This window comes from Canis aureus, chromosome 16 (assembly GCF_053574225.1).
Source record: "Canis aureus isolate CA01 chromosome 16, VMU_Caureus_v.1.0, whole genome shotgun sequence".
NCBI lineage: Eukaryota > Metazoa > Chordata > Mammalia > Carnivora > Canidae > Canis > Canis aureus.
Window position 1 is genome coordinate 9,399,340 of NC_135626.1, and position 19,344 is coordinate 9,418,683.

General features: G+C 48.5%; 1 protein-coding gene across 8 annotated transcripts in view; it reads right to left on the minus strand.

Annotated features, from left to right (window-relative positions):
- Nucleotides 1–868: 868 nt before the first annotated feature.
- DDX31 (DEAD-box helicase 31) overlaps nt 869–19,344 on the minus strand; it is a 70,762-nt gene continuing 52,286 nt past the window's right edge. For all 8 annotated transcript variants that reach the window (XM_077851208.1, XM_077851209.1, XM_077851207.1 and 5 more), the window contains 2 exons: nt 18,237–18,405; nt 869–2,582 (listed from right to left, as the gene is read on the minus strand). In XM_077851208.1, coding sequence (XP_077707334.1) covers nt 2,378–2,582; nt 18,237–18,405 — 374 coding nt within the window. In that variant the 3' untranslated portion in view covers nt 869–2,377. The remainder of the gene's footprint in view (nt 2,583–18,236; nt 18,406–19,344) is intronic.

Sequence of the window (19,344 nt, forward strand, 5' to 3'; positions counted from 1 at the left end):
TGTCAAAATGTCCTTTGCTGAGACCCGGTTGGCTCTTTGCTTCTCCAAGAGTGGAAGATGCTGTGCACACCAGCACTGACTTAATCACTCGACAAGGGCTCTCTGCCCTTCAGTGTGTGGGAACGGGGCCCCTCTGAAGAAGTGCTAGAAACTGCAAACATGATGTTTGGATGCAAAACCACCATTCGACAGGCCCATGAGGGGAGAAAGCTTTAGGTTGCAACACTCCACGAAATGTCCACATTCTCTGTGACTTTTAAATACAGGCGATCAGGCTTGCGACACAGAGAAATAGGTAAGTTTGGGAAATCAGAAAAAGAGGTATGATTAAAAATACACACAAAATTAGACTATGTACAGTGGAATTAGGCCAAAGCTTTGCCTAATTGGTGCCTGAAATGCATAATCTGTCAGGAGCCAAAATGAGAGAAAGAGATTTATTTTAAGGTTATTTAAATTTAGATAATATTAACCCTAAATCTGTTAAATCCATGTTTCTTTATTAACTGGGGGTAATAAATTGATTCTGCCTAGAAACAGGTCCACAAAGCATCCATGGCAAGAAACTCTCACCTAAGTGTTAGCAGATAAGGACAAGTCCCACCTCAGAATCACAGTCCTTTACACACACCGCAGGTTCCAGCACTCCTTCCCCAGGAACGCAGAACCCGGATTGGACCGCTTGAGGAATGAGCACACGAGGGGGTCGGGGTTGGCAGGGGGTGGGGGGGAAGCAGGGCTTCTTTGATCCTCCCCAATCACCGGCATTAATCCTGTTTCTCACACAGCTGGGTTTTGTCTCTAAAGTTTGATGCCTCCTTTTCTCATCCAAATCTTGTGAGCCATTACACACTGCAGTAAAGATGGCAGGGTTCCCCAGGTCAGCTTGACATCTGTGGGGGCTTGAGGATGATGATTCTTCTTCTTCTTCTTTTTTTTTTTTTTTTTGAGGATGAGGATTCTTAATGTTAGAAACTGCACCAAGCATCCCTGCTAATTCCTATGTAACAGCCAACGTAAGGAGGCCCCATCTTCCCTCCTGTGGAGGATCTGTGCTCACTGGGTTCACACTGGCCCTCTCCCTGGGTCCTCTGGTGTGGGTGTCAGCTGACTGCCGCTACCCTGGCTACCAGAGAGGGACAGAGGCAAGGACGCCAACCCCTCTGTGGACCCGGCAGACGGCCCACCTTGCAATTCTTACAATCCTCTCCTGGCCACTTAGTTCCAGGATCTGGAAGGTTTTACTAAAGTGGGGCCCCAGCACTCGCTGCAGGACCTGGAGGAGGAGGAGGAAGGCAAAAAGAACAGGAGAAGGTGGACACAACAGAGCACCTGCAGACAGAGAGGTGCTGAGCTCTGGCCTGGCTCCTTCCAACCTCTCTAGAGTCTCCAAATCTGACACTTACTGGGAAATTGGTAGGCCCCCCTTTCAAACCTCCCAAGAATCACAGAGCGGGAGGGGTGGCTGAGGACTGGGCCACACTACAAAGGACCCCAGACCCCAGACTTAAGGACAAGGTGGGATTTGATGGGAGAAGAGTAGGAGACCAGTACCTTTGGACTTCAAAGGCAAATAATGAAAGGGCCACAGTAAAAAAAAAAAAAAAAAAAAAGAAGAAGAAAGAAGAAATAAAAAAGGCATCAGTACATCCATCAGCCGTGACAGAAGTTTCCCGTGGACATGAAAAAGGAAGCCACGCTCAGGAATGCGACGTGGGGTTTGGAGCAGCCTGTACACGGGACTGGGAGCCTTCCAACCCACACCCAAAGCTGCTGGTCCTTTTACACAAAGCACTTGCATATCAAGGAAAGAAGCTGATTTTTTTTTTCTCGCTTTCACACACCGCATCCCAGTTTTTAAAATCCTATTTTACAAAATGCATTGTAGTCCGTGTGCTGATACAGGGCAGCTAACGTAAAACTCGGAGACTCATTCAGAACCCTGTCCCGAGGCAGGAAGAGGCCTCCCTGCAGCTGCTTGCTGCACCAGGCCCTCGCCCGAGGTTGAGGGGGCACCATGCAAGCTGCAGGCCAAGATGAGTGTGTAGTGCTGGTGAAAAGAGTACAAGTATGAGCTATCTCACAGAAGGTAAGCATTAACTGGTTCGTCTACATGACGCTGACCCCTGCCCTGCTGAGATGCTGGGACAAGGGCTGTGGCTTCTCTGGGTCAGGGACATGTATCTACAGGGAAAAGTGGCACCATTATTTCCCACAAGGCTCCTGGCAAGGACGGGCAGTCAGCCCTGACCTCTGGGGCCTCCAGGATCCCCCCAAGCCCCAGGCCTGTGGAGGCAGAGTTTAAAAAACAACAACAATGCAAACTTTTTTGAGAAGTCTTGTTGAACCCTGATAAGTCTTTTAGGGTTTTTCTGCTTCATGGAAAGTGTTTCTTAGTTTTTCCCACGGCCAAGGCTGGGCACCGGCTACAGACGGCGATGCGTGGCTGGCTGCCGGGCTCTGAATGTTTGTTTTGCTTTTCGACCTTGGCGATGCCGGCCTCCATCCCACTTGAGTATTCGGAACGCAAGATTTCAGCAAGGCGGTGGTGTGTACTGTGGCTCTTCTTATGAAGGTCAGGCCTGAGGAAGAGTAACAGCAGAGGGGGGAAAAGAAACTTTATTATTTTTTTCCTTCCCATTGGAAAGAGGCTGAGAGCAGCTGGTTCCAAGACTGTGGAACTGACATTTTTGTATTAACAGAAGCACAATCCCTTCAATAGCGCCTGTTTTGATATTCTATGCACCGGAAGATTAGATACGGCGCTGACAGATTTTCATAACGGTGGCAAAATATCATGGCATTTTTAAAAGTGAGGCTTTGTTCTATGTTGTTTTCATGGAAAAAAAAGAACGATACACACTCATACTCTGATGGCAAACGAAGTGTATGATCCAGCTGTTTGCCAAAGGATGGGGGGAAAAACCCGCCTGAAAACTCAACAACATTTCAGCGGTGAGAGCTCACCAGTGGCTTCCTGCAAGCGAGCTCCGTGCAGTTCAAAGCGATTGGCCTCCTCCTGACAGCGACAAAGAGGCCAAACAGGGAAGGCTGGCATGTCAGTCACAGATACCTCTTCACTGACCGAGGACACTCAAGTAAATATTTCTGACCTCAAAAACCCCAAATCAAGGGTGTGCAGGGGCAGCCGGGTCTGTGTCTGCACAGCAGCCAAAACGGCAGCCCTCAGCTGACCACAGACATGGGGCAGCTCGAGAGGGGTCTCCCTGCCCCCAACCAACTCAGAAAGTGCCCAAGGCTGAAATGAAAATCAGTCTCCGAAGTTGAATCCTAATAACTGTTTTCAAGAGACAGCAGCTTACCATTTGATCAGAAGATCAGAGGGAGATATTTGTAGAAGTTCAATTGTACACGGGAAGAAGGATTATGAAAATGGAAGAGTAAATGTTTCTTAGGACACGATATTAAACCCAAACAACAATACCAGAAACTCATACTGTTATGTGGGCCATTCTCTCAACCTCCCAATGGTGGTGTCCTGGGGTATCATGGTGTCTTGGGGTTCTTACAAAAGGCACATCACCCTCTGTGACTTACAGTTACAACCTTTTCTTTGTAAAAATTAGAGATCGACTGGACTAAAGCTATGCTCAAAATAAACATAATGGAACTCCTTTAAAACTGAACAATTAAAAAAAATAAAACTGAACAATTAGCAACAGGACTAATTTATGCTAATAAACAGATGAGGCTCTAGGATTCTGTGACAGTGTCATAAGTAGGCTCTAGGATTCTGTGATGGCGTCATAAGTAGGTTAAGGCAACTACACCTAATTACAGGCACACTCCACGAGGTGGGGTTCAAGCAACAGTGCAGCTAAATCCGTGGTACAGTCAGAACATGGTTTCCTACCATGAGACACAGGGGGAAATACAGTCACATTTTGTTGGGAAAAAAGGAAATTTAAGGATAATTACGAGCCCATATTTAAGCGTTAGAATTTACCATAAGGGTGCCTGGGTGAGTCAGTGGCAATACTTAGCGAGATTAGGAATATAGAGGGAAGCGCTTTCCGGGTTCCACATAATCTCATATAATCTCTGCTTGGATGATGGAGGTGTGATAGCACCCTCCTCTCACAGATAAGGAACCTACTCTGGAGGAGCATAAGTACTTTGCCCAGGACCATCTAGCTCCTAGGTGAGAGGCAGAGATGCAAACACACACCAGAGGGACTCGAGCCCACAGTCTTTCCACCAGGCTGCTCTGGTCCAGGGGCGAACAATGAGGAAGGCCAGCAGGATCAAAGGTGACAAATACTACGATTTGACACAGGAGAGTCCTGTGCTCACACAGGAATGCCACAGGGGACAATGGGGGCTGAATGTGGGTGGCAGAGGAATGCAGAGCAAGGCTGTCTCAGCTTCAGTTTCCTCATCTCAACAACAGGATGACACTTAGAACAAAGCTCAGAAGTGATATAAGGGTTTAATAGATACACAGGCTGCTACCGAGCATGTGGATTTTGGTCAATCAGTTAAAAACGAGGAAACTGAGGTCCAGAGGTGCCAAGCAACTCCCGTAAGGCCACACAGGAGGCAGGCCAGGGCACTTCTGCTTACAGCCCCCTCTCCTAATGGGGTGGACATTGTGACCCAGGTGGGGCAGTGGACAGTGTGGCCCACTGTCCCCGGCGGAGGGCCGGGAAGAGGAAGGACACAGGCCTGCAGTTGGGAGCACTCAGCATGTTCCAAAGCGAAGGCTGCCAGTTCTCATGCTTGTAGTTTATTTTTAGTCGGGTTACATGACAGGTGGAGTGAAAAGGTTCTGACAGGAAGAAATGCTGCTTCTTCCCCTTTTGAAGCCAGGTACTCACAATGTGTATAATTTTAAATGTAACAACCTAAGTTTCAAAATATGCAAAATTTCAGTCAAAATATCCTCCCCAGCATAAGCTCTATCACTGCAGTGATCGCTCCTGCCACAGCTAAAGCAGAATATATAACCAGAACCCGACTGGAGCGATTGATACCCTAACCGCCGACAGAGCAAGCACGGCTGCAAGGGGGCATACTCCCTGCCAAAGGTGCTCAGTGGGGTAGCCTGAGCCCCCCAACCAGTGGCCCCACAGCCAGAGCGAAGACCACATGGACAGAGGCACCACGCAGGCAGGCACACACGCGCGCGCGCACACACCCTGTCCCCTTCCCTGAAGCTGGGTCTTCCAGGCAGCAGAACATCCCGTCTGGTGGGCATGTTTATGAAGGATCTTCAAGTCCACACTGTGGTAGAGGACAGCACTGAAAGCACGTGTTGGAGGTGGTCTCGCTTAAGCCTTGCGCTCACCATCTCAAAATGTCCTAGCTATTTTATGATCTGCTTCTGGTTAATGTACTTTCAGCCTGGAACCCAAGACCAAACTCCGAGGCTCTTGGTGGTCCTGAGAGCAAGCAGCGTTTCACCTTCCAGACCCAGACTGCTTCCTCAGGATGAGGACCTCAGGATGAGCCTTGCAGAGCCTCGTGCTGTCAGAGCAGCAGGATCTATCTTCCCCCTCGGCCAGCTCCAGCTCGCTGTATGCTGTTCCTTTGTTCTGAGGCCCAGGGCGGAGAAGGCAAAGTACAGATGGGAAGGTGGAATGTTCTGAACCCAGGCCTGCAACCGTGTGCATGTGGGCTCTCGCTTCCTTCTCCTGCCAAGCTACAGTTCTCCCAGGGACTTGCCAACTTTCTTGCCCTCCTTGCCCTCCAAATACTCGAACCCCTCTCGAATGGACTTCCCAGTCCACCCGAGTAATCCCGCAGTTACCAAGCAACAGATCAGTTTATCTAACCACAGGGAGCTCCCTTGTAGTGAAGGCTGAATGAGCCCCCTCGGTCACCAGGCTGGATTACCCGGCAGGATGGGCAGATGCCACTTTCACTGCCAATAAGGTGAAATCACAGCCTAATTAGGAAATCAATATGCCTGCTTGGGTTACTGCTGCAGAAGAGGGGTCCCAGGACCTCCTCTCAGCTTTATCGACAGACTCACAGAGAGCCACCCCAGGTAGGAAGCCACCCCAGCCCAGGCTTGTGTTAGTGGTGTCCTTTTGCAGGACAGAGTGTTTCACTTTATTTTTTTATATTTATATACTATCCAGCCAATCAATGTTTTCTTTTCCATTTTATCGCTTTAAGGTCAGGCTCAGAAAAGTCTTCCTCATCCTAGCATTGAAAAATGTTCAAGCCTATTTTCTTTCAGTCTGCTACTCCCTTAATTCCATCTAGATTTTCTTCTGGTTTAACGATTCCTCCCCAACAGCTATCCGGTTATCCGAGACAGTCACTGGACAATAAATCTGCCCCCCGGGGACTCAGAATATGTCCCTGTCACACCCTTTAGGATGTTCAGAACACTTCCTGCAGGCAACATTTAAAGAGATGAGGATGACAGTAGCTAACGTTAATGAGGTCTACCAAATATATTAACACGTAACTGACACGGGGGTGGTGAAGGGATTTGAAGGCAAAAGAAGTCAAATCCAAGTCTTTCAAACTGGCCATGTGACTTGAATAGTAATTCTACCACACTCATGTGGCCCTTGGAGCAGGTCAGGTACTGTTTTTGGCACTTGACAAGTACTCAACTCACTTCCTTCACCAACGACCCCCATGATACAGGCACTGTCAGCAACCCCACCTTACTGGTGAGGAATCCCAGGCACAGGGAAGAGAAGCAGCATACCCAGAGTCACCAACCACTGACAGAAAAACTGGATCAGCCCCGAAAATCTGACCCCATGACGTGCACACTTAACTACCATCGTGAGTCCTTATCCAAACAAGAAGTCTCTTTCATGACATTTTTTTTAAAAGGGGGGTGCAGGGGGAGAGAGAATCTTAAGCAGGCTCCATGCCAAGCAGAGAGCCCAATGAGAAGCTCAATCCCACAACCCTGAGACCAGGACCTGGGCTGGAACCAAGAGTGAGAAGCTCAACCGACTAAGCCAGTCAGGTACCCCAAAATATTTTTAACAAGACAACGTTCATGTTATCTTAAAACCTCAGACTCTTGGAGGCCCTAACAGAGTACATCTTAAATGTAATGGTTGGATAACTTAGTTGAGAAACAGCAGTTTAAAAAAAGCACAATCTAAAAAAAAAAAAGCACAATCTGTTTCAGTTTCATTATAGACACAAACACAAATATGTACACTTGCAGAGGAAGTCTGAAGGGCACAAAAGATGTGATTCAATTTTAACTCGGATTGTGGGTTTATGGGTGATTTTTAAGCTTTTCTCTATTTCCTGAATTTTTACAGCAAACATGCATTATTTTTATAATCAGAAAAAAACTATATTTATTTTAAGAAAAATAAAATAAACCAAATGGTAGATTTTTGTCCTATAAGGAAGTATCAAAGTATTTAAATCTTTACTTACCAAAACCTCTTTCCCTTTGGCTGGCTGAATGAGTCTGTGAAGGATTTTTCTCTTAAAATAGACACACAGAGGAGTAGTAAAATCTACTTACTTCTCTGATTTGAAAGTTGCTGCATGTAAGCCAATGACTCAGAGCCACGGTGAGGCCCCCACCAAGGACTCTGTAGGGAAGCAAGCCCCCGAGCTGTAAGAAAAGCTGGGATCTAAGTGATCTTGGTTGGAAACAGTGATGCTTTCAGATGGCTTGCGGTGGACTCAAAAGTTTCTACTTCCCACCTTGCTCTTATGAAGGAAAAGTCAGCAATGTCTGAGCGGGGTTTTGGTGGCTCTCAGATGACAGTAAAAGTAACGTACAACTCCAGGGAGGATCTGACAAGCAGTCCCTCTGGTGCAACAAAGTAGTTCAGGTAAGGAATCAGGTAGCATGGGACGATAATTTTGCCTACACACTATTAAACCCAAAGCTTTCAGGTCACTGAAGAGCAACTGTATCAAGACTCCTCTAACCTCTGGATTCTGTTCTGGCAGAGATGTAAGCTGGTAGGTGGACCCTATAAAGGATGTTTTCTTTGTGACTTCTTAGCATCAAACCAACGCTAGCTTCTGTGAACCTATGAGGGCCCCAGAAAGCACCCCATTTCAGGGGAGCCTCCCTGTGGCAATGGACACTGCAGAAAAATTCCCGAGTGTGCCTTTGTGGACACGGGGATTCATAAACAGTGGGTTTCTGCCTTATGTCCAAGAACAAGACCCAGTGAAAAGCAGAAGACAACTCCATGCCCTGGGTTGAGGGCAGGCATGCTGCTAGGCCACACTGGCCACAAGCAATCAATACATTGACAGCATGATAGATCTGCCATCTGGCGGGCAGCACAATGAAAGGGAGGACAGAGATAATGTTTTGAGATAGCAGAGGCCTAAAAGGGAAGAATGGAACCAGAATCTCAGAATGGACAGGAACTTTGAGATTATTTACCTGAGTGACAGAAATTCTTAAAGCAGCTTTATCAGGATGCAGGCATAGACATCCCTGGGCAGGTGGGCAGCGCTGGGGAAGGAGGGGGTAGAAGCCCAGAATTCTGATGACTCTGGCTAGAATCCCAGCTCTGCCCCTCACCTAGCTGATGTCCCCGTGGAGTCAACTGCTTTCTTTCAGCTGAGTACCCCCCATGTCAGAAAGTGCCTCCACAGACACCTATGAGCATGTTAAGTGCTCTTTACACATTTTAATTCTCTGTGAAAATACCAAGATGGAGAAAAATCAAGTAGGTGTGGAAACAATTAAGCGTATTTGTAACTGGTAGGGCTATATCCTGAAAATGCTGTCTGAGATTGATAAGCTCGGTGTAAAATTGCAGCACCAAACCCCAGAGCTCACCCCTCTGGGCCTGTCCTGTTTGACATTACTATGGATGCCTTGGATGATATTACGGAGCATATTTATCACATCTCCAGATGAAAAGCAGCCTGCAGGGACAGTTAACACAGGGGATGACAAAACACCTGCCACACCCTAGCAGGCCGAAGGGATGGGCCTTCAGCTAACAGGTGAAACACAACAGGGGCACAGGCAATGTCTTGCTCTTGAGGCCAAGCAGCGGGCTGGTCAGAACTATCACACGTGCAAACAAGATGGGGCTTAGTTGGCCAGTTTCAATCTAAGCCACAGGATGACCCAGATGACAAGAATGCGGGAGGCAGGGAGCCAAGAGGCCTGGATGCCTAAGAACACTTGCCCCTCCCTGTGAGGGGCAGGACACAGGGAGGGGCCCCACTACATTGTAAGCCCAGTCCATGCTGAGTCCCCCACACGCTCTTACCATCAACAGACCAACAGCTACCATATCATTGTCCTCTTTTGTGCTGGTCAGTCTCTGCTGCACATTTGAGGAGTCTCATAAACCCGATTTTGTAAAGAACCTGGGCTGAGAGAAGAGCTGCTGAGATGAAGGACTGTGACCAGCAGAGGTGGCCCCTCCAAGGGAGAGGACCCTGGCACCTTCCCGCACGGGCTGTGCGACTCTTTCGGTTTGGCCGAGGCCTGATTTCTCCTCGTGCCAGTCTGCTCACTCACAAAAGGATTAAGTGAACTAATGAATCAAAGCGCTTCTCACAGTGCCTGTTGCGAAGGCCCTCATTAAATGTTGACTGTTATTGTTATTAACAGTTATGGAAAAGAGGAAAGGCAGGAGAGAAGGAGCCATCATCAGATATCCGACACCTGTCATATGGACCAGGGATGGCTTTGATCAACAATAACAACACCTTGTATTTTTGTGTTTGCAAATCATGCACATTCAGCATTTGAATCTCACAGAGACCACAGAGTGAAAATCAGACCAATGGGAAAATGAAAGTGGTCCAGTGGGGCTCATTTCTAGGAGCTCTCACAGTAAGCAGGGGCCACTGGGGAGGTGGTGGCCCCCATAGCCGGGAGGCCTAAAGCAGAGGCCTTCCAGACTGAGGAGCCACACAACAGGCAGCAACAGGCGGGTCAAGGGCGGGCTGTGGCGGAAGCACTGAGAAGATTCCAGGAAGCGCTCACCTCTCTTACAGACTCAAAGAGGAAGCAGGATGGGACACTGGGAGAAAGCAGCATTTGCTCCAGGCTCAGCACGGGCCAGCTGTTACACGGTTAGTTCCTCCTCCCACTCCTCACAGCCCCATGAGCCCCACAGCACAGGTACACTGTCGCCAGGGCTGGGATCAAGCTCAGAACATCTGACACCAGCTCTAGGCTTCCCTAATCCACTGCATCCTTCTGCCTCTGGATCCGGAAGGAAGCCAGAGAAAAAGGGGGATCCAAATCCTCCCTGCCATCATCTCTTCTCAGAGATCTTTCAAGGTTAACTGCCCCACAAACTCAAAGCTTCTACCACCCACTCCAGTGGTCACCACTCTGATGGTTTCAAATCAAATTTTTCCATATACACAACCCAATGACCTCCTGCTTCAAGTCTGTTTCTTCTACTGCTATGGAGAGCAACTATTTGCACATAGAAAAATATGTGTAGCAAGTTCCAAATACTTTTTTCTTTGTCCAATATTAACTCTAGAAACTGGAAACTTCCACAAAGGGTACCAGCCAAGTGCTCAGAGGTGGGCTCCAGGCTCTCTCAGACTCGGGGCCACAGGATCAGGCCTGCCATGTCCACTGGGTTACTAGGGACCAGCCTTGGTCACAGGGCCCTGGTGAAGTCTCAGTGGGATATGCACATGGACTCAGCACAGCCGAGGGCACACAGAGGCCCCGAAGAGTCCCAGGCCCAGCTGCTGCTCCAGGGCGATGCTCAAACTGCATCCCTCTTCTGGATTACTAAGTACTTAAGATGTTACTCTCCATTTCAGACTGCTGCTGTAACGTCAGGGCCAGAATGAAGAGGACACCTGAAAAAGACCTGGAATCATTTCATTTAGGTGTAACAGGATGCAAAGACTCTGGCCTCTTTGAAGTAAGGAGAGCATGGAGGGGCTGGGGATGCATGCTTTCCTACTCAGAAAGGAACCCGAGGCCCATGGGAACAGATTAGAGGAGTGAGTCACCATAGGAAGGGCCAAGACAGGTCAGAATGACTAAAACTGAATCGAACCACATGGAGTGAAGGAAAAGCTAGGGTCTGTCACGTTCTTTCCTATTTTTTCAATGGAATAAACCACAAGAGCTCTAGGCAAGGCCAATCTAAAGAAGAGCCGGGCATCCTGTTGCATGCAGCCTCAACTGCCGTCTGCTGAGTCATGCTGGGCCAGCCGTGTCTCCCAACTCCAGTGGCTGGGAGGCTCCAACAGGGACCGTGACTGCCCAGCATCCTCCCAGGAGAGGCTGGCTGGGTTCCTGTTCTTTGTCGTTGGCCCTGACTGCTTGACTGAAAGCACAGCCTGTGTCTCCCACGGTCTGCAGGTGACCCAGGTGTGGAGGAAGAGCAGGGTCACCATGAAATCCCTCTAATCGCCTCATTAGCCAGGGGGGATGAGGATCTGTTTGTTCCACGAGGAGGCACAGGGCTGGTAATTGCATGGTGTCAGAGAGAAAAAAATAGTGGTAGAAGCAAAAGGCTTCTTCTGTAAAAAGCTGCATGTGCACTGCTATAATGAAGTCAGGCCACAGTACCTGGCAGGGAAGGAATGAAGACTGGGTGTGTAGCAGGTGAGCTGGGTAGAAGGGGCCAAGCCCTCCACCAGAGCCTGCGCCCACACTGTGTCACCTGCCCGGAGCTGCCTGTGAACGCAACTTGGCGAGCTCAAAACCAATAGGGGACTCACCGACACACAGGCTCTGAGCGACAACTCTGCTGTGCTGTCTTTTCCACCAGAAGAGGCCAGGCCACCTTCCACAGTACTTTTTCTGTCCCTGTCCCAGTCTGGACATACAAGAGTAGATTCTCTTTGGTACAAATGCCCCAAAGTGATAATCCAGTGTGAACATCAAAGTGACCCTTTTAGCTCCCAAACAGAGAGGCCAGTGGGACATACTTTCATGCACAACCAGTGCAGCCAGCACCTCACCGTCTTACTGTGTTAAGGACACCCCATCACCTGCTCCGAGGACCTGGGTCTAGGGACCTGTTAAGTTCATGACTCCATCCCACTCTTCATGACTCCAGGCTTCACTGAAGCGTGGTTGCCTGGGTTGGGGCCTGGGCGTCTCTACTGTATACAGCTCTCCAGGAGAGTCTGAGGGCAGAGTCTGCTCCCCTGTTCAACAGGACAAGCACATCTTTCTCAAGGTGTCATCTGGTGGTCCTCAGCTGTTTCTCTCTGGCCTTCAGGCTGAAGTCAAGCTATCTGGCCTTCCAGTGGGGTATCTGCTCTGGTCCCCTAGAGGCAGGGTCCTGACCTGGCTTATCCCTAGGCCTCCCCTACCTGTGAAGCCAGGGAAACTGTGTCAGAAGATGATGAACCCAATTCTTGTTCTCCCAGGACAGTCTGACTGAGGAGTGGAACAGGGGGCAACAGGGAGACAGCTCTGTAAAGCAAGTGTGCTCCCCGCCCACCCCCCTCCCCAGCAATTCCCCCACACAGGATTGGCTGTTTGCAGAGTTCACTAAAGAGGTAAGTAAGAGGTATTTACCTCTTTTCCTTATCTTTCCTTTCTTCCTACCATGCTCTTCCTCTTGAAATCACAGGGTGCTTTCATTTTCTATTCTCCTGTTCAAAACTATTCCCCGAGCATCCACTGTATACTAGGTACTATGGGAGGTGCTAGGAATGTGATGAGAAAAACCAGACAGGTTTCCACCGTGAGCTACACTTGAAGGACATAGACATGAACCACACAAACACCCACACAAACAGATGGCAGTCTAGGGTGAGGGGATGGTGGGGTGCTCACCTGGGCAGGCAGCCCAGAGAAGACCTCCTTGCAGAGGAACTGGGGTCCAAAGATAAAGAGGAATGGCGAGAAGCCCAGGCCCTCAGGAGCTAGGCAAAAGCCCTGAGAGAATGGGGAAGTGGGGGCCATGCAGGTCCTCGGGAAGAGGGGGTCTGCTGTTGTCACTTGTCGGAGTCATTAGAGCCATGAGACCCAGAGAAAGGGTGGCCACAAGTGTAATGGGTGAGGGGTGTGAAAGCTCTTCGGCTCGGAGCACAGGTCAGAGGGGAGCAGAGTGGCCACAGACAACAGCTCCAGAAGGCCAAAGAAGATGAGGGGCCGAGGGCTGCCACTGACCGCAGCAGGGTTTGAGAAGTGGTATGAAGACACTAGTGCAAGGCAGCCAGGGTGGTCAGCAGTTTTCAACGCTGCTGCAGACCAGAAAAGGAGAGATCTGGCCTGCATGTGGGGGGTGAAAAGGCTCTCACAGAGATCCCCATGCTTTCAAGTGTGGCTTTTGTCTAGCCTCTGATCTCATGTTTGGCCAATCTGTCTTTTTTACAGAATGAAATCGAGAAAATTTTCACAGTGGGCAATATTCCAGGTTTGCCTTCAGCTAATTAAGTGATATTAGGGAGGTTGTAAATGCCACATAAAAATTGGCAGGCAAGCTGCTCCTAATGATGAGAATATTGCTTTACAGGGAAGTGCAGCTGCAGCTTCTTAATGCTCATCTTAGAGAGGACCAGTTCCACATTTTCAAGGTTGTTCCTGATAAGACAAGTTCAAGGGTGCTGCACAGCTGTTAGCCACACTTCCCACTCCCCATCCCAGGGAAGCTCACAGGGACAGGGAAGGAGGGCGCAGAGAACCACCAGTATTGTCATTTTTGTAACCAACAGCCAAGGGCTCCTGCATGTTCATGTTTGGGAGGCGAGGGGACTAGGTAGAAAGAGGGAGAGTCACCCATCCCAGGGCACAAAGAGGGTTAAGTGGCTCAATCCCAACTCTTTATCACTGGGTGATCCTCCCTTGCTCAGCACCGAAGACACAAGTGGGGCACTAGATTACTAGTCAGTGCAGGAACTCTTGGTAGTTGTTTAATAGCTACTGATTAGGCCAGGGTGAGAACCAGAGCAACTGACTGGGCAAAGGCCTCCAAAACTGAAAAAGGCCCTAGATGGAGCTATGTAAAACCCCTAGTTTAAACTTTGGTGATAAAGCGTTTGTGGTAATTCAGATGGGAAAAGTCTGGCAAGCATCCTCTCCAGGAGGATGTTTACTTGTAGAGAATACACTGTATCTGGGACTTTGGGGTTAAGGCAAAGCTCTGCAGTGCTTGGGTGCTGGTGGCTCTGACCTGAGGCCAGGATGCAGGGGAGCCAGCCCCATGTACCCCTGCATTTGACTAGAGCCTGCTGAGCACTGGCCAAGCACATGCAGATCCAGGTGTTAGGGATTAAGAGATCTATCATTTCAGATTGCTTACCTGTTTCATAAGATCAGGTAACACTTTAACAAGGTTGGTTTGAGAAAACTTATACAAATAAAACAAAACTACATTTCTTTTACGACCAGTCAACAATTCAGACTGTTGTTTCTCTACTAATTTTAAGAGGAGGGAGCAAGAACAGAGGAGCATAGTTAATGGATTACTGATAAAGGCGATGCCCCAGATGGTTCTAGGTACTCAGAAAAACATCAGAAAGACACAGGTGGCAGTGGCCAGAGGTGAACAAGTCTTAGGTAGCTACAAACTAAATCATTTGGGGAAGCACAGCACATTCATGATAATAGCACATAACTTACATGAGACAGGGTGGTTAAAACCAGCAGACTTGCTCTTCCATATCGGCCCGGTAGCACTAACATGGTGAGGTATTCTATTCTTGAACCATTTTCCACAGTGTCAGATAGCCCTCCACAGTGTGCCTCCTCACGACTCATGTGCAACTGCCCACACAGACAGACACCCTGGCAAACAACACAACTCTGCCCTCCCGCAGCAGACAGTAGTACTAGGGTTCAGTGTCTCCTGGGAAGATGGAAACTTTGGAAGGTCTGTTACCTTTGCTTCTCAGAAACTGCTGAATCTACCTTGCTTCAAAATCAGAACTATGTTTCACAGGGGGAAAATGCTGTGTTTGTGATGGATGTTGCTAAGGGGCCATTCAATATTTTACCAACAGTACTGACTTTCTGTGTGCATGTCTATGTCGGTGGTTGGGGTGGGGGTTGCTTTGGCAGGCCTGTGTGTAGGTGTCAGAAGAGTTTTGTAACAATGACTGTATTTGTGTGCAGGGGAGAAACATCTTGTGTTCCTTTCAGAACTAAGCACTGAAAAAATAGACACAGACCTGGTGATTAAGATCTCATTTGGGGACATTTCTTTTTCTGAACAGTGGTCAAGTAAAGGAATAAAAGCATACAGATGAGATAAAACTTCCCTTTGCTGTCACACGGAAATAGTCTCCTAAGTTAACTTGTCCTTGCTTCATATTTTTAACGCTCAGACGAACCCCTTGCTTGATGCATGACAAGGTGAGACAGGATCTTGCTTAGCGTGGGATGGATCTGGTTCACAGGTATCAGAGGTCTGCATGTAACATCTAACTATTCTAGGCAGTAAACCTCATCAAATGGAATGCAGAATAATTTGGCAAATTTAGTGCTATTACTTGATCCACCCATACAAAAACATAAGAAACCACTCTCTTTCTTGACAGATGGATTTCAGGAGACGCTTGAGCTCAGAACAATCACTGTGGCCACAGTATAACTCTCTGCACTTTGTGGGCTTTAATGGACTTTTCTTCCCAGTCCTCAAAAAGCAGCAACTGGCATTTGCTTGAGCCTTGACTGAGGTGTGGAAAATCTGTCAAGTTTTCTCTGCTGCTTATCCTGACCACAATTATACGGTCCATGTGCAGATTAGCTGCAAAGTCATTCTTCTTGCACGAGTGACAAGATTTTCCCAAATAAAAAAGGTGCCTACTGTATCTGTGAGTGCCCGTCTGCGTTATCAAGGCGGGGGTGGGATGGGAGGATGTCAGTGTGTGGAGAGAAATGCCTTCAAAAGAAGGGCATAACAACCCAAAAAGTAGCTGTAACTGAGTGGTGACATGGCCAGAACAGAGAGCGGTATTGTCACGGGCGGAGTAATCCTGTGACACACTGCTGTCACTCACCACCCGGCTCCCTGCCGCGCCAGCCAGACATCAAAGGCTGCCCCATACCATCTTACATGCTCTTTATCGGCTAATCAGCCCATTCTTCCCTAAATAAAGCCCTGTTAAATCCCCCGCTCACAGGGGTATCGTAGTCCTGGTGCCCATCTGCTAGCAGGGTCAGGCGAAGCAGGAGGCGGTGGCTTGCTCTCTCCCTAGTGGCTTCGCAAGGTAAGGACAATGCTGGCTCCAAGTCCCCCTCCCAACGGCCTCCTTGCCTTGCTGCTCTGCTTTCCAGGGTCTGGGTAAGAGCTGAGGACATCCCAGTCTGAAGAGCTGCTATCTGGATTAACACTTGCTAATGCAATTCCCAGTCATAAAAGTAGATCGGCTGCTGACAATAAAATACTGGGACTGCATTTATTTGCGGGGAGAGGAATCAGCAAAATATGGATTTCTTACCAGTCATCAACTGGCAGGTGCATTATCTTCTTGAAGTGCCAACATTTTAGAGACGGTGGCAGGATGGCCTGGCTTCCAGATCACTAGGAGGTCACCCTCAGGCCTGACCTCAAACTTCACAGACTCAAAATCAAAGTTAGCATGTGGATATACCAGCCACCTCCAGTCTCGGGACAGCAACCTAACTCTGGCACACAGCTGTCGTGTAGGGGAGTAGATGTGAGGCATCTTTTCCCACTGGGAGGACGGGTCAGTGAAGTCTCTGGCTGTAGCCCTGCCCAGAACATGTAGCAGGGGCAGCAGGCAGTGCCCTGCGCCTCAAAACTGCCTGGAAGAAACCAGTGCCGGATGTGTCTTAGTCTTGTTTGGGCATGCATGAATAGCAGCATGTGGAGAACTACCTGCCTCACAGAATTACTGGAGTGGGGTCCTATCTGAGAGGTACTAATATAAGAAAAAAAAGCAACCATCTTAAAAAATACAAAACTAGCATTAAATTTAGGCAAATTTTATCCATTACAAAGAGCCTTGAAGATGCCAAGTCCCTGAACAGATCAAGCTGGATGTTCCAGCATCTTAACCCATCTGGTTTCTAGGTCTCTGTTCTAAGGTGCTTCATCTGTATGGCCCACCCTCATGCTGATGCTCAAAACAATCTTGGGAAATCACTAAAAACATCAATTTCCTTCTCCCTTCTGTAGTTGGGGAACCCGAGGCTCTGGGAAGTTAAGCAGAGACATGGCCCAAAGCTCCGAAGCTCACATCACAGTGGAGCTGGAACTGAGTCCAAGTCCCCTGCTTCCAAGGCCAGTGATCATTTTCCTATACTGGGTGGTCCTTTCTCCCTTTTGTCATCACACTCCAGAGAAACCAGACCCTGACAAGGGTGGTGACGGTGAATGCACGAGCAGGCATTGTGTGGGAACGTGCAGGAAGTGTGGCACGCCCACAGATGCTCAGAGTCAGGGCAAGTGGATTTTGGTATTTGTAATTAACAAGCAAAAAGAATGATGTGCTATACAAAATAATTGTCCAGAATATTCAAGGGTTCACAGACCCCAAATGTGTGTTCAATGTATCCTTTTCATACACGTGCTGTAAAAGCAGTATCAACAACCCATCCCCAAATTCCCCATAAAGCAGCCCATGGGATCTGAAGTATTCTGGTTCTTGCAAGGGGCTAGGGCTGGTATTAAAAGTACACCTGTCTCTGAGGAGAGAAGACCATTTCCAAAGGTATTTTGTGGAGTTTCACAACCTCCTGAGACTGTGGAGGGGGACTCAGAGCTCAGGCTTCAACCTGTAGGGCAGCCCTCCTTACTCTCCTCCCTACTCCCTAAGACCTCTGGACAGTTCAGAACATGCTTTTTGAGGGAGAGGAGGCAGGGAAGGGAGGGAGAGTCTGGCGCTTGCCTCCACATGTGCTCACACACCAGAGGTACATGTTAGCGCCAAGGAGAGCAACGTGGTGCAGGGAGTCAGCCCTCAGTGCCAGGCTGCAGCATCAGCCCTCAGTGCCAGGCTGCAGGAGAGTCATGCTAAGCAGGAATCCTGGACACAGCCCCTCCCATCTCACCAGGACAGGGCCAGGGGAATTTCACAGAGCATGCCAGTTTTCAAACAAGTTCTTGAGGCTTTCCAGGGTGATCCACAGCACATCTGAAGCTCTGACTCCAGCAAGTCCCTGAGTTACTCTTCTGGTAGGCAGTGAAGACAGCCCAATAGGTTGGTCTTGCTACCCCAATAATATCCCTACATCTGGACCCGACAAGAGACCTCACTGCATTTCTGCAGGTGCCTTAAAAACATTCAGATTAGGTATCTTTCCTCTTGTTCCAAGCACTGTCGGTAGAGCTCTCCATACCCACCTGAATCCCAGCCATTTGTCACAGGACCAATTCAGCTCATCTTACCTGTTCAGGTTTGCTTTCCTTCTCTTCACAGCTGTGACACTAAGCTTTTGGGGGGCATCTCTCAGCCCGAAGCTTTTAGCCACATGACCAAGGTGGAGCGATCGGACATGAAAGATGTGCTTCAGCTCCCGGGGGTAGGTTGCATAGGCTCGGATGAAGGCCTGTAGAGCTGCAAGGGAACAAGGTCAGAGAGGCCGTCAGGATGGCAGCTTGGAGCGCCACACATGCCCTGGCCTAGCAGCTGTCCAGCACACTTTGTCTTGCTAGGCAACGTGAGATGCACAGCCAGGATGGCACAACATACGTGAACCACCTCTATCTATACTTGTGTATATATTTTTTTAATTCCTCAAACTCCTGATAGGACATAAGTATCTGTTGACTAATCTAATTTCAGATTTTACTGTGCATCTTATCATCATCCTGGAGGGCGGGGGCCCCCTTTTCTCCTTCATTACGGTCTTGGGGCCTCGCATAGTAGCTGGAACACAACAGGCAGCTAGTGTTTGTTGTAAAAATGACTGAAAAAACAGAATGAGTGAAGAAACCACAACATGTTCAATGTGGTAGTCTCTCATGAAAAATGAGATTAGACCTTTATGTGAGGAAAGCATTTTTCTAATTCATTTATATTTTGCATAGCTCATACATGCACGTTATAAAATTCAAAAGGTTCCAAAGGCCTTACTGCGCTTGTTATTATGCTATCACTGCGATGTGTTGCTACTGCTATAAGGTTGCTCACCCGCAAGTCCCACCTCCAGCTCCCCTATCCAGAGGGATGGCTGCTACTTCTTCGTTTACTCCTGGGATTTTAAAACCAAATTCATTCTAAAGCATCTAAGATTTATTGATACAGTGCTTCTTACCCACTTGAAAAATGCATAAAAAAGGCAATGAAAACAGAATTTTAAAAAGGCAGAAGGCAATTATTAAATTTCTAACATAGTCCTTCCCATTGAAGATTGCCAACAGTTTTGAGATGTCCATCCAACATTGCATGGTGGTTTCAGTCCTGTCTTAAGAAGAAGGCCCCTATTCTAGAGCCCAGTGCTGGCCAGAGAAAAAGGCAGACGTGGTTCCCAGGAGCATGGAGCTCTAGCTATAC